At 45.3% G+C, this 15,433-nt stretch overlaps 1 protein-coding gene across 1 annotated transcript in view; it reads left to right on the top strand.

The window, feature by feature from the left end:
- Nucleotides 1-15,433, top strand: part of SPG11 (SPG11 vesicle trafficking associated, spatacsin) — a 196,148-nt gene that overhangs the window by 163,446 nt on the left and 17,269 nt on the right. The window contains exons 33-35 of the mRNA XM_082252993.1: nucleotides 5,791-5,928; nucleotides 14,666-14,799; nucleotides 14,875-14,982. Of these exons, the coding sequence (XP_082109119.1) occupies nucleotides 5,791-5,928; nucleotides 14,666-14,799; nucleotides 14,875-14,982 (380 nt within the window). The remainder of the gene's footprint in view (nucleotides 1-5,790; nucleotides 5,929-14,665; nucleotides 14,800-14,874; nucleotides 14,983-15,433) is intronic.

The following is a 15,433-nucleotide window of genomic DNA, read 5'->3' as shown; positions in this document are numbered from 1 at the left end:
TCTTCTATGGTACATTACAGTGTGATTCCAAAAGAATGACCCCATTTCATTTAACCACTTAAAGCGGAGTTCCACCCATGTTTTAAACTTTTTAGAAATTGCTGGCATTCCTCAATTAAAAACAGCATTGCCGACTTTTTTTTTTTTCCTTGATTGGCTTACCTTGTTGCTAGGGGGTAAGCAATTTTCTTCCTCCTTCGGCGCCGCGGCGATCTACGTCACTTCCTGCGGCGCAGAGGCTCCTGGGAGATGTGCTTCATCAATTTTAATACAGAGCGGACAGCTTACTGACAGGAGGCGGGGCTGAGGCAGGACGGCATTGCCGCCGCGTCATCGGGATCTTACAGGGGGCAGGGCTGGATGGGAGGGCTGAGAGGAGGCGGGATGGAGATGGAGGAAAATTTTAATACAGAGCAGACAGCTTAGAGGAGGCGTGTCCTCGGATCCTTACAGGGTGGCGGATGGGAGAGCTGAGAGGAGGTGGGACGGAGGTGCAGCCGTGTCAGTAATGCAGGGCTTCTAGCCATTAAAAGCTAGAAGCCGTGCATTACTGACACGGCCGCACCTCCGTCCCACCTCAGCCCCACCTCTTCTCAATCAGCTGTCCGCTCTGTATTAAAATTTTCCTCGACCCTCGAGTATGTCTTCTGACTCTGGTAAACCAGCAGCACCTAGTCCCGGAAAAAGATACATGTGGGCTTCACATGCCCACATCTAAGATGGAATCCCGCTGCAGGAGAAATATAAAGTTAGTTTGTTAAAAAAATTATGTATAACACCGCACACAGTAATATATTTAGCTAATATAAAATAGATTTCATGGATTAAAAAGAATATCTCTGGGGTTTAAAAAAAAAAATGTGGCTGGAACTCCGCTTTAAGGACCCGGCCTTTTTCAGACACATGTTGATTACAAGTTAAAATCAGTATTTTTTGCTAGAAAATTACTTAGCACCCCCAAACATTATAAATATATTTTTTTAGTAGAGACCCTAGACGCACTGATGGCAAACCTTGGCACCCCAGATGTTTTGGAACCACATTTCCCATGATGCTCAACTGCACTGCAAAGTACATGAGCATCATGGGAAATGTAGTTACAAAACATCTGGGGTGCCAAGGTTTGCCATCACTGTAAAGAGAATAAAATGGAGTTTGTTGCAATACTTTACGTCACATCTGATTTGTGCAGCGGTCTTACAAACGCAATATTTTTTGGAAAAAATAGTAAAGTTAGCCCGATTTTTTTCTATAATGTGAAAGATAATGTTGATCAAGTAAACAGATACACTGGGTACGGAAAGTATTCAGACCCCCTTAAATTTTTCACTCTTTGTTATATTGCAGCCATTTGCTAAAATCATTTAAGTTCATTCTTCTTCCTCATGAATGTACACATAGCACCCCATACTGACAGAAAAACACAGAATTGTTGACATTGTTGCAGATTTATTAAAAAAGAAAAACTGAAATATCACATGGTCCTAAGTATTCAGACCCTTTGCTCAGTATTTAGTAGAAGCCCCCTTTTGATCTAATACAGCCAGGAGTCTTTTTGGGAAAGATGCAACAAGTCTTTCACACCTGGATTTGGGGATCCTCTGCCATTCCTCCTTGCAGATCCTCTCCAGTTCTGTCAGGTTGGATGGTAAACGTTGGTGGACAGCCATTTTTAGGTCTCTCCAGAGATGCTCAATTGGGTTTAAGTCAGGGCTCTGGCTGGGCCATTCAAGAACAGTCACGGAGTTGTTGTGAAGCCACTCCTTCGTTATTTTAGCTGTGTGCTTAGGGTCATTGTCTTGTTGGAAGGTAAACCTTCGGCCCAGTCTGAGGTCCAGAGCACTCTGGAGAAGGTTTTTGTCCAGGATATCCCTGTACTTGGCCGCATTCATCTTTCCCTCGATTGCAACCAGTCGTCCTGTCCCTGCAGCTGAAAAACACCCCACAGCATGATGCTGCCACCACCATGCTTCACTGTTGGGACTGTATTGGACAGGTGATGAGCAGTGCCTGGTTTTCTCCACACATACCGCTTAGAATTAAGGCCAAAAAGTTCTATTTTGGTCTCCTCAGACCAGAGAATCTTATTTCTCATCATCTTGGAGTCCTTCAGGTGTTTTTTAGCAAACTCCATGCGGGCTTTCATGTGTCTTACACTGAGGAGAGGCTTCCGTCGGGCCACTCTGCCATAAAGCCCCGACTGGTGGAGGGCTGCAGTGATGGTTGACTTTCTACAACTTTCTCCCATCTCCTGACTGCATCTCTGGAGCTCAGCCACAGTGATCTTTGGGTTCTTCTTTACCTCTCTCACCAAGGCTCTTCTCCCCCAATAGCTCAGTTTGGCCGGACGGCCAGCTCTAGGAAGGGTTCTGGTCGTCCCAAACGTCTTCCATTTGAGGATTATGGAGGCCACTGTGCTCTTAGGAACCTTAAGTGCAGCAGAAATCTTTTTGTAACCTTGGCCAGATCTGTGCCTTGCCACAATTCTGTCTCTGAGCTCCTAAGGCAGTTCCTTTGACCTCATGATTCTCATTTGCTCTGACATGCATTGTGATCTGGAAGGTCTTATATAGACAGGTGTGTGGCTTTCCTAATCAAGTCCAATCAGTATAATCAAACACAGCTGGACTCAAATGAAGGTGTAGAACCATCTCAAGGATGATCAGAAGAAATGGAAAGCACCTGAGTTAAATATATGAGTGTCACAGCAAAGGGTCTGAATACTTAGGACCATGTGATATTTCAGTTTTTCTTTTTTAATAAATCTGCAACAATGTCAACAATTCTGTGTTTTTCTGTCAGTATGGGGTGCTATGTGTACATTCATGAGGAAGAAGAATGAACTTAAATGATTTTAGCAAATGGCTGCAATATAACAAAGAGTGAAAAATTTAAGGGGGTCTGAATACTTTCCGTACCCACTGTACCTAACATGTCACGCTTCAAAAATGCGCACGCTCCTGGAATGGCGACAAACTACGGTACTTAAAAATCTCCATAGGCGACATTTTAAAAATGTCTACAGGTTACCAGTTTAGAGTTACAGAGGAGGTCTAGAGATACTATTATTGCTCTCGCTCGAACGATCGCGGCGATACCTCACATGTGTGGTTTGAACACCGTTTACATATGTGGGCATGAAATTTATAAATTTTGACTTGATAAACAATCGATTTCTTGATATACAAGTAGCGTCATTTCACAACTGAGTATAAAAGAGAAGAGAGGCGCCTCTAAGTGTAGTAATATTGTTACATTTAATGAAGGTTCATCATTTAGCAGCTCACATGGCTGATGAATAAAAGAGGCACAACTAAGTTTGCTGGCACTCACTTTAAAGCTGTCCACATAGACCGTCCTCCTCACCGCCATCGACATCATCTCTTCCACACTGCGCTCAACGAGCGCTTCAAGCCTCGCTTTCAGATCGCTCTACTGCAGGGTAGTCTTCCCGGTCAGGACTGCAGACCGACGGCGGTGCGGAGAACGTTCTATGTGGACAGCTTTACCCCGGATGCCGGCATACTTAGATGTGCCTCTTTTATTCATCAACCATGTGAGTTGCTAAATGTTGAACCTTCATTAACCACTTTAAGACCGGAAGGATTTGCCCTCTTAATGACCAGGCCCCTTTTCTTAGCTTGTCACTGCGTGAATTTAACTGACAATTGCGCGGTCATGTGACGCCGTACCCAAACTAAATTTACGTCCTTTTTTCCCCACAAATAGAGCTTTCTTTTGGTGGTATTTGATCACCTGTGTGATTTTTATTTTTTGCACTATAAACAAAAAAAGGGGGACAATTCTGAAAAAAGAATCTATATTTTTCACATTCTGCTATATAATATTCCCAGGAAAAAAAAAATTTAAAAATCTAAATTTTTTTACATTTTAGGCCAATTTGTTTTCTGCTACATATTTTTGGTAAAACAAAATCGCAATAAGCTTATTTTAATTGGTTTGCGCAAAAGTTATTGCATTTACTAACTAGGGGAAGGATTTATGTCATTTTTATTTTTTTATTTTTTATTTTTTTTACTAGTAATGGCGGCGATCTGCGATTTTATGCGGGACTGCGGACATTGCGGCGGACAGATCTAACTGACATTTTTGACACTTTTGGGGGACCAGTGACATTACTACAGTAATCAGTGCTAAAAATATGCGCTGCTACTGTAATAATGACACTGGCAGGGAAGGGGTTAAGATTGTGGGTGATCAAAGGGTTAAATGTGAGCCTAGGGGAGTGATTCTAACTGTATGGGGGTGGGGCTTATGGAATGACCACAGAGACCTGTGTTCCTATACAGAAGGATCACAGGAGCTCTATGATCATCCCAGGGAGAAGAATGGTCAGCTGTATTTACAACAGCTGACCGTCGTCCTCTCTCAGCGGGGAACGATCGCAGGTGTCGGGCTGCAATCGGAGCTGCCTGCCCGCTGCATCGGCTTCCCCACTGACGAGCGGGGGCCTCACAGTTACGGCGATTCGCGCAGAAACGGCTGCCTGCGGTCATAAAGAGGTTAAGGACCGCCCACCGCAGTTATATTGCGCCAGGCAGCCCCTCCTGCGTGAACCGCTGTATTGTTACGTCGGTCGCGCACCTGGTGCTGGGGGGCGAGCGCAGCAGGGATGCCGATGCCAATGCACCAGGCCGGCGGCTCTGATTGCCGCCAGCCACGTGCAATCGCTCCCCGCTGAGAGAGAAGGACGGTCGGATGTTGTAAACACAGCCGACCGTTCTTCTCTCTGGAATGATCACAGAGCACCTGTGATCCTTCTATATAGGATTATAGTTCTATGATCCTTTTAAAAGGCCAACCCCATACAATAAGAAAACACTCCCCTAGGCTTACATTTAACCCCTTTATCACCAACTAGGTTAACCCCTTCCCTGGCAGTGTCATTAGTACAGTGACAGTGCATATTTTTAGCACTGATTACTGTAGTAATGTCATTGGTCCCCCCAAAAGTGTCACAAATGTCAGTTGGGGGTCCGATCTGTCCGCCGCAATGTTGCAGTCCCACTAAAAATCGCTGATCACCGCCATTACTAGTAAAAAAAATAAATAAATAAATAAAAATGACATAAATCTTTCCCCTAGTTTGTAGACGCGATAACTTTTGCGCAAACCAATCAAAATACGCTTATTGGGACTTTTCTTTACCAAAAATATGTAGCAGAATTGGCCTAAAATTATGAAAAATTTTTGATATTTACATTTTTTTTTTTGAGGGGGGGGGGGATGTTATATAGCAGAATGTGAAAAATATTGTGTTTTTTTTTTTTTTTTTTTTTTTTCAGAATTGTCGCTCTTTTTTTTGTTTATAGCGCAAAAAATAAAAATTTGCACAGGTCATCAAATACCACCAAAAGAAAGCTCTGTTTGTGGGAAAAAAAGGACATCAATTTTATTTGGGTACAGCGTCGCACGAACGCTCAATTTTCCGTTAAAGTAACGCAGTGCCGAATCACAACAAATGGCCTGGTCATTAAGGCCCCTTTCACATTAGCGGACCGTTCAGATCCGCCTGTCAGTTTTTTTGGCGGATCTGAACGGTCACCCCATGCATCTCTATGGGACATCGGATGTCAGCGGAGACATGGAAGGAATCATCTAAATTTCCATTATTTCTTATGGGGAAATTCTCTTTGATATAAGAGTGCTTTGGATTACAAGCATGTTTTCCGGAAGGAGTTACGCTCGCAATCCAAGGTTTTACTGTATTTTATCATTTCATCACTGGTCTCAATTTTTAACACCCTATTTCTTTGTCATTATATTCAGGACAAACTGAAATGTATAATGTCTCGGAGAAGAGAGAGAACTTTCTGCAACTTGCCAAGCTGTGCCCTGACCCGACTTTGGTGGGGTTAAACCTGCTGGAGCATCTGGAGACGGTTCCCCTTACTGAGCTACAAGCCAGTCAGTACTTTATTCAATTCTCATTTAAGTGTACATAAATTAAATGTAGCACTGCCCCCTACAGGGCTGCTGAGAATTGCACTTTCTGGATTCCCCTGGGTTACCCATAGCAACAGTCTGTAGGAACTTAACACTTTAAGCACTTGGCTTAGACAATGAACAGTCCAGGGGATTTAGTTTTGTGTTTTATTTTAGAACTGGGATGGGAGAAGGGATGATTGGGATACTCCAACTATGAACTATGCACAAATCTGAGGACAACTAGCTGTAGCGTCCTTCACCTTTGTCACTGAAGTGAAGATAATGAATATGATCCTGAATTGGTTCCTTTTCAGGGTCCTAACTTGGCACCCCCTTTCTTACTCTCTGTGTGTGCTAGCCCCTGTCCACTGACTCTCCACTGGAGTGGTCCCCTTCCTGGGCAGACCCCTGGCAAGCTTCCCGGTACTCACGGACACTGTTTTTACCAAGGTTGCTTTGCCTTCCGCTCCACCTGTCAGTATCCTGGACCTCCTGGCTCAGCACCACACTTCTGGCTCACTAGGCCGACTGCCTGTGACCACCTTCCACAACAGACAGGAGAAGAGACAGCCGTCACCCTCCTCCTGGGACCTGGCTTCCCGCCCAAAGACACCCTGTCATATGTGCTCTTGGCTTTTATAACGTATCCCAGGATGCACCACTGTTGTGCCAACCCACTGGGATAGTCATAAAAGCCTGTGTGTCACTGGCTGGGTTTCCTCCACTGTCCAACAGGATCCCCTATTGGATACAGTTGGGACACTCCCTCAGACCAGATGAATCACACATGCAACAGGCCTAGCTACTGATCAGGCTCCCCTGATTAGCAGATGGAGCAGACTATAGTTTACCTACTGCTCCCCTGAAAAGCAGATGGAGCAAACTATCTACACCAACTAGCACCTATCTAGGAGGGTCCTACATGAATAACACTGAAAAGTTTTTGTAGAGAAGTGTTAGGCCTCATTCACACATGGGGGTACTATGGCGTATGCTCGTGCAAGGGCCGTGCACAAGTGTTCCATGAATCCCCGTACAGGCAGTCCTATTCATGTCAATTGGGACGCAAATGCTGCACAGACACAATCGCTGTCCCCAATCAGCCGATGACAGCCATGCAAGTGCCGATGCGTGGCCCTGAACGCAGACAGTGTGTGTTTGAGCCATGCACCTGCAATCACCCGGCTGTCACATTGGAAGTAGCAGGTGTATTGGTGCAGCCACTGCGCCACAATTGACATGAATGGGACTGCCTGCACGGGAATCTGTGCACATGCTGTACTACGCCTGTGTGAATGAGGCCATATAACCCCTGTTAAGTTTTTACTACTGTGTGTGTCCCCACTGGGGAGCCTCACCCATTATTTGTGCTGGTGACCATTATCACTGGTACAGAAAGTGATGGGAAATCTAACATTTGAGAGTTGTTACATGAATTTGAAGTAGGGAAAGCTTCCAATGGAGATACCGGTTTCTTTTTCTGTTGTATCTCTGGGACATCAAGTGAAGAGAGATTTAGACCACGCAAAAAAAAAAAAAAAAAAAACTTCTAGCGGTATTAACCATGTTTTTTTTTTTAGAAAAAATAAGTTTTTTGGCTCTCCGTAATTTAAAGTAGTGGTCTCCAAACTGCAGCCCCGGGGAGCAAGATACAGCCCTTTTCCTGCTTTTATCCCACCCTTGAGGCACTATTTTCATGCCAACAATGGAACTTATTTCTCCCACTGGCACTGATGGAGGGGCAGAATTCCTTCTGACACCAACAATTGGGCACAATTCCTACCAATAAAACCAAGAATAGGGCCCAATGACACCAATGATAAGGCACAATTCTTCCCAATAAAACCAAGAATGGGGCCCAATGGCACCAATAATAAGGCACAGTTGTTCCCAATAAAACCAAGAATGGGGCCCAATGACACCAATAATAAGGCACAATTCTTCCCAAAAAAAAAACAAGAATGGGTCCCAATGACACCAATGATAAGGCACAATTCTTCCCAATAAAACCAAGAATGGGATCCAATGACACCAATAATAAGGCACAATTCTTCCCAATAAAACCAAGAATGGGATCCAATGACACCAAAAATAAGGCACAATTCTTCCCAATAAAACCAAGAATAGGGCCCAATGACACCAATGATAAAGCACAATTCTTCCCAATAAAACCAAGAATGGGATCCAATGACACCAATAATAAGGCACAATTCTTCCCAATAAAACCAAGAATGGGGCCCAATGACACCAATGATAAGGCACAATTCTTCCCAATAAAACCAAGAATAGGGCCCAATGACACCAATGATAAGGCACAATTCTTCCCAATAAAACCAAGAATGGGGCCCAATGACACCAATGATAAGGCACAATTCTTCCCAATAAAACCAAGAATAGGGCCCAATGACACCAATGATAAGGCACAATTCTTCCCAATAAAACCAAGAATGGGATCCAATGACACCAATAATAAGGCACAATTCTTCCCAATAAAACCAAGAATGGGGCCCAATGACACCAATGATAAGGCACAATTCTTCCCAATAAAACCAAGAATGGGGCCCAATGACACCAATGATAAGGCACAATTCTTCCCAATAAAACCAAGAATGGGGCCCAATGGCACCAATAATAAGGCACAGTTGTTCCCAATAAAACCAAGAATGGGGCCCAATGACACCAATAATAAGGCACAGTTGTTCCCAATAAAACCAAGAATGGGGCCCAATGGCACCAATGATAAGGCACAGTTGTTCCCTATAAAACCAAGAATGGGGCCCAATGGCACCAATGATAAGGCACAATTCTTCCCAATAAAACCAAGAATGGGGCCCAATGACACCAATAATACAGCACAATTCCTCTCAATTATGCCAACAATGGTAATCCCTCCCATTGACACCAACATTGGGGCACAATGATAAGGCACAATTCTTCCCAATAAAACCAAGAATGGGGCCCAATGACAGCAACAATTGGGCACAATTCATCCCAAAAAAAAAAACAAGAATGAGGCCCAATGACACAAATGTCAAGGCACAATTCCTCCCAATAAAACCAAGAATGGAGCCCAATGACACCAATGATTAGGCACAATTCTTCCCAATAAAACCAAGGATGGGGCCCAATGACACCAACGATTGGGCACAATTCTTCCCAATAAAACCAAGAATGGGGCCCAATGACACCAATGTCAAGGCACAATTCCTCCCAATAAAACCAAGAATGGAGCCCAATGACACCAATGATAAGGCACAATTCTTCCCAATAAAACCAAGGATGGGGCCCAATGACACCAACGATTGGGCACAATTCTTCCCAATAAAACCAAGAATGGGGCCCAATGACACCAATGTCAAGGCACAATTCCTCCCAATAAAACCAAGAATGGAGCCCAATGACACCAATGATTAGGCACAATTCTTCCCAATAAAACCAAGAATGGGGCCCAATGACACCAATGATAAGGCACAATTCTTCCCAATAAAACCAAGAATGGGGCCCAATGACACCAATGATAAGGCACAATTCTTCCCAATAAAACCAAGAATGGGGCCCAATGGCACCAATAATAAGGCACAGTTGTTCCCAATAAAACCAAGAATGGGGCCCAATGACACCAATAATAAGGCACAGTTGTTCCCAATAAAACCAAGAATGGGGCCCAATGGCACCAATGATAAGGCACAGTTGTTCCCTATAAAACCAAGAATGGGGCCCAATGGCACCAATGATAAGGCACAATTCTTCCCAATAAAACCAAGAATGGGGCCCAATGACACCAATAATACAGCACAATTCCTCTCAATTATGCCAACAATGGTAATCCCTCCCATTGACACCAACATTGGGGCACAATGATAAGGCACAATTCTTCCCAATAAAACCAAGAATGGGGCCCAATGACAGCAACAATTGGGCACAATTCATCCCAAAAAAAAAAACAAGAATGAGGCCCAATGACACAAATGTCAAGGCACAATTCCTCCCAATAAAACCAAGAATGGAGCCCAATGACACCAATGATTAGGCACAATTCTTCCCAATAAAACCAAGGATGGGGCCCAATGACACCAACGATTGGGCACAATTCTTCCCAATAAAACCAAGAATGGGGCCCAATGACACCAATGTCAAGGCACAATTCCTCCCAATAAAACCAAGAATGGAGCCCAATGACACCAATGATAAGGCACAATTCTTCCCAATAAAACCAAGGATGGGGCCCAATGACACCAACGATTGGGCACAATTCTTCCCAATAAAACCAAGAATGGGGCCCAATGACACCAATGTCAAGGCACAATTCCTCCCAATAAAACCAAGAATGGAGCCCAATGACACCAATGATTAGGCACAATTCTTCCCAATAAAACCAAGAATGGGGCCCAATGACACCAATGATAAGGCACAATTCTTCCCAATAAAACCCAGAATGGGGCCCAATGACACCAATGATAAGGCACAATTCTTCCCAATAAAACCAAGGATGGGGCCCAATGACACCAACGATTGGGCACAATTCTTCCCAATAAAACCAAGAATGGGGCCCAATGACACCAATGTCAAGGCACAATTCCTCCCAATAAAACCAAGAATGGAGCCCAATGACACCAATGATTAGGCACAATTCTTCCCAATAAAACCAAGAATGGGGCCCAATGACACCAATGATAAGGCACAATTCTTCCCAATAAAACCCAGAATGGGGCCCAATGACACCAATGATAACACACAATTCTTCCCAATAAAACCAAGAATGGGGCCCAATGACACCAACGTTTGGGCACAATTCTTCCCAATAAAACCAAGAATGGGGCCCAATGACACCAATGATAAGGCACAATTCTTCCCAATAAAACCAAGAATGGGGCCCAATGACACCAACGATTGGGCACAATTCTTCCCAATAAAACCAAGAATGGGGCCCAATGACACCAATGATAAGGCCCAATTCCTCCCAATAAAACCAAGAATGGGGCCCAATGGCACCAATGTCAAGGCACAATTCCTCCCAATTACACCAACAATGACAATTCCTCCCATTGACACCAACGTTGGGGCACAATTTCTCCCAATGCTGATGCACAGTTCCTCCCAAATACACCAATGATGGCAATTCCTCCCAAAGGCACTAATGATGGTGTCATGTACCTGGTTGGTGTGCCTGACGTGCGGAGGAAGGCCTTTTGTAAAGCTCTGGCTTGAGGGCCACTGATGGTGAGACAGTAGCCTCTGGAGCACAACAGAATAAGTCCAGTAGTCTGTGCAGGTAGTAGTCAGGAAAGAAGCCAGGAGAAGCTGACAGCAGGCAGACGTGCCAGCAGGAGAGCTGGAAGCAGGCAGACTGGCTTGGCAGATGACAGACTGTGGATTCACAGCAGGAAGCAGAGGCCAGAAGATGCTGAGCTGGACTGAAGGAGCTGTAGCAGGCTGGAAGAGCTGAAAGCAGGGTCAGATGAGCCGGGTCGATAACAGACGGACAGATCAGGCAAATACAGCAGACAGCAGCGTAGTCGGTCACAGGCAGAGTTGGCAACGGATGCAGGATCAACAGGTGCAGCAGGCAGAGACAGAATCCAGGGTGAAGCCAGGGGTCAGGACAAGTAGCATACCGGAATAGTCTGAAGCAAGCCGGGTTAAGATCAGAGGTCAAACACAGGAATCAGGAACGCAGGAACATACACAGAATGCTGTAGATCAAACAGCAATTCGCCAGTGCTGAAGCTCTGTTTAAATAGACGGTTTGGTGCCAGCCTTGGTGACAGATGAACGTTCATGAATGCAGGTTGGCATGTGTTTGTGGATGTTTGCCCACATCTGTTTTGCTCGTTCTTGGCTGGCGCATATGTGTGAGCCTGGAAATAGCACCTGTACTATGGCAAAGCCTTTTCTGATAAATGGGGCAAAATTCCTCCCAGTGACACCAACAATGGGCCACTATTCCTCCCACTGACACCAACAATGGGGCAAAATTCCTCCCACTGACACCAACAATGGGGCACAATTCCTCCCAATGACACCAACAATGGGCCACAATTCCTCCCAATGACACCAACAATGGGCCACAATTCCTCCCATTGACACCAACAATGGGGCACAATTCCTCCCACTGACACCAACAATGGGGCAAAATTCCTCCCAGTGACACCAACAATGGGCCACTATTCCTCCCACTGACACCAACAATGGGGCAAAATTCCTCCCACTGACACCAACAATGGGGCACAATTCCTCCCAATGACACCAACAATGGGCCACAATTCCTCCCAATGACACCAACAATGGGCCACAATTCCTCCCATTGACACCAACAATGGGGCACAATTCCTCCCACTGACACCAACAATGGGGCAAAATTCCTCCCAGTGACACCAACAATGGGGCACAATTCCTCCCACTGACACCAACAATGGGGCACAATTCCTCCCAATGACACCAACAATGGGGCACTATTCCTCCCAATGACACCAACAATGGGGCACTATTCCTCCCAATGACACCAACAATGGGGCACTATTCCTCCCAATGACAGCAATAATGGGGCACAATTCCTCCCACTGACACCAATAATGGGGCACAATTCCTCCCAATGACACCAACAATGGGGCCCAATGATGATGGGCAATTCCTCTGCATTATGCCAATGATGGCAATTCCTTCCAATGACATCAATGATAGGGCACAATTCCTCCCACTGACACCAATAATGGGGCACAATTCCTCCCACTGACACCAACAATGGGGCACTATTCCTCCCACTGACACCAATAATGGGGCACAATTCCTCCCACTGACACCAACAATGGGGTACTATTCCTCCCACTGACACCAACAATGGGGCACTATTCCTCCCACTGATTCCAACAATGGGGCACTATTCCTTCCACTGACACCAATGATGGGGCACTATTCCTCCCACTGACACCAATGATGGGGCACTATTCCTCCCACTGATACCAACAATGGGGCACTATTCCTCCCACTGACACCAATGATAGGGCACAATTCCTCCCACTGACACCAACAATGGGGCCCAATGATGATGGGCAATTCCTTCCAATTACATCAATGATGGGACAGAATTCCTCCCACTGACACCAAGGATGGGTCCCAATGACACCAATGATATGGCACAGTTTCTCGCCAATCAATCACTCCCAACGATGGGCCAATATTCTTCCCACTTACACCAAAGATTGGACATTGTTTATTCCCAATGACTTTGGGACCTTTTCTGTTCTCATCGGCTACAGTCCGGTCCCTTTTAGGTCTGAAGGAAAGTAAACTGACCCTTTTGTTTATAAAATTTAGAGGCCCCTGGTTTAGACGGTCAGCCCATCTTAAAGCAGAACTTCAGTCCACCTCCCAGGTGGCTCTGCCCCCCCCCCCTCCCCCGGGAGATGTAACAACATATTGTGGGCATGTATTAAGGGGTGGGAACCCCTCTTAATGACCACAGCAGTTGTGCAGGTTTGTTCAATAATGGTCATCTAGAGCTCAGGGCAAACATACCAAACTGCTGCCCCCCCCCCCCCCCCCATGAGCATTATGTGTCATCAAAAATCCACCAAAAAAAAAAAGTAATTGAGCACTAATTTGCATGCTTACCCTCTAAGCCATTGGTGTCCAACCTGCGGCCCTCCAGCTGTTGCAGAACTACAAGTCCCATGATGCCTCTGCCTTTGGAAGCCATGCTTGCAACTGTCAGTCATGCAATGCCTCATTGGTGCTGTAGTTCCGCAACAGCCTAAGGGCCGTAGGTTGGACACCCATGCTCTAAGCATAAATTTACCCTCCTCCCAGTACCAATCTGCCCCTGCCAGCGCAAATCTTTGCCTGTCCCCCCTTCAAGCTCCAATTCTGCCTCTCACCAAAACCCCCAAACACAAATCCCCCCCCCCAAAAAAAAATCACCCCTCCTAGCACAAATCCTCTACCACTCAAATTTCCCCTCCAAGCACAACCCCCCCCCCCCCAATCCAATTCCCACCTCCTAGCACAAATCCCCCCCCCCAACTTCCCCTCCTAGCACAAATCATCCCTCCTAGCACGATTTCCCTCCCCCCTCTTCCATATCACCTCTTCTAGCAGAAACCCCCCAAATTCCCCGCCCCCCCCTTCCAAGCACAAATCCTCTTCCCCCGTTCCCCCTCCCAACACAAATTCCCCCAAATTGTCATTCCTAGCACCGCTCCTAATTTCCCCCACCTCACATGATACCACAGTGCCCAGGGCAGCCGTTCCCTGGCTTCCGCTGCTTTCAAAGTCAGTTAGCCAATCAGGAGAGAGAGAGGGGGCGGGGCCGATCATCAGCTCTGAAGTCTGAATGGACACACGGAGCTGCAGCTCAGCTCGGGTGACCCCCATAGCAAGCTGCTTGCTGTGGGGGCACTCGATAGGAGGGAGGATCCGGGCAGCTCTGAGCAAAACCAACTGCATAGAGGAGGGAAATAGAAAATTTGTTTTTTAAGAAAAAAAAAAAAAAAAGAAAAACACTCGAGACTTTAGAATAACTTTAAGTGTGACAAAAATGCAAAAAGAAAAAAAACAGGAAGGGGGTAAATACTTTTTCACAGCACAAGAAACTGTCGGGTATCTATTGAGAACTGAGATTTTAGTTTTGTGTCAGTTGAACCTTCTATCTGTATGTTGTCTTTTATTTTATTTTTTATAGTTCCTTGTTTAACTTTTATTTTTTATTTTCCATTTTTAGTTATCGAGGTCCTTATCTCTGCACATGAATGCTTCAGTCTGACATGTCACTTAGAGGGGATCCGGCGTGTTCTTTATGTGTGCCGCCATCTGACGGAGATGCACTTGGCGCCGAAACAGGAGTACAGTCTCATGGTATGACCTTTCTCCCTATGACCTCTGACCCTGAGCTATTTTATTCCAGGCGCATCACAATGACTTCTCTTCCAGGTTAGGCTCCTGTCTGGGATTGGTCGCTACAATGATATGTTTTATGTGTTTGACATTCTACATAAGAACCAACACTTCGAGCTTCTGCTAAGGAAACAGCTGGATACGGTGAGTTGGATTCGGAAAAAGCGTTTTTTTTACAAGATGGAGGTTTCTTTGTATGATGAATATGGATTATCATTGTAGATCCTAAATCGTTAACCACTTCTGGACCGGAAGGATTTTCCCCCTTAATGACCAGGCCATATTTTGCGATTTGGCACTGCGTTACTTTAACCACTTAAGCCCCGGAAGATTTTACCCCCTTCCTGACCAGGGCCTATTTTGCGATTCGGCACTGCGTGAATTTAACGGACAATTGCGCAGTCGTGCGACGCTGTACCTAAACGAATTTGGCGTCCTTTTTTTCCCACAAACAGAGCTTTCTTTTGGCGGTATTTGATCACCTGTGCGATTTTTTTGATCATGCGCTATAAACAAAAAAAAAAAGCGTCAATTTTGCAAAAATAACATTTTTCACATTTCTTTATATGAAATTCCCCCCCAAAAAAATTAAAAA

The sequence above is a fragment of the Pelophylax lessonae genome (genome assembly GCF_965119305.1).
Source record: "Pelophylax lessonae genome assembly, chromosome: 4".
Lineage (NCBI taxonomy): Eukaryota > Metazoa > Chordata > Amphibia > Anura > Ranidae > Pelophylax > Pelophylax lessonae.
The sequence above is the reverse complement of the archived record's forward strand: the minus strand, read 5'-3'. Positions and strand labels throughout refer to the sequence as shown.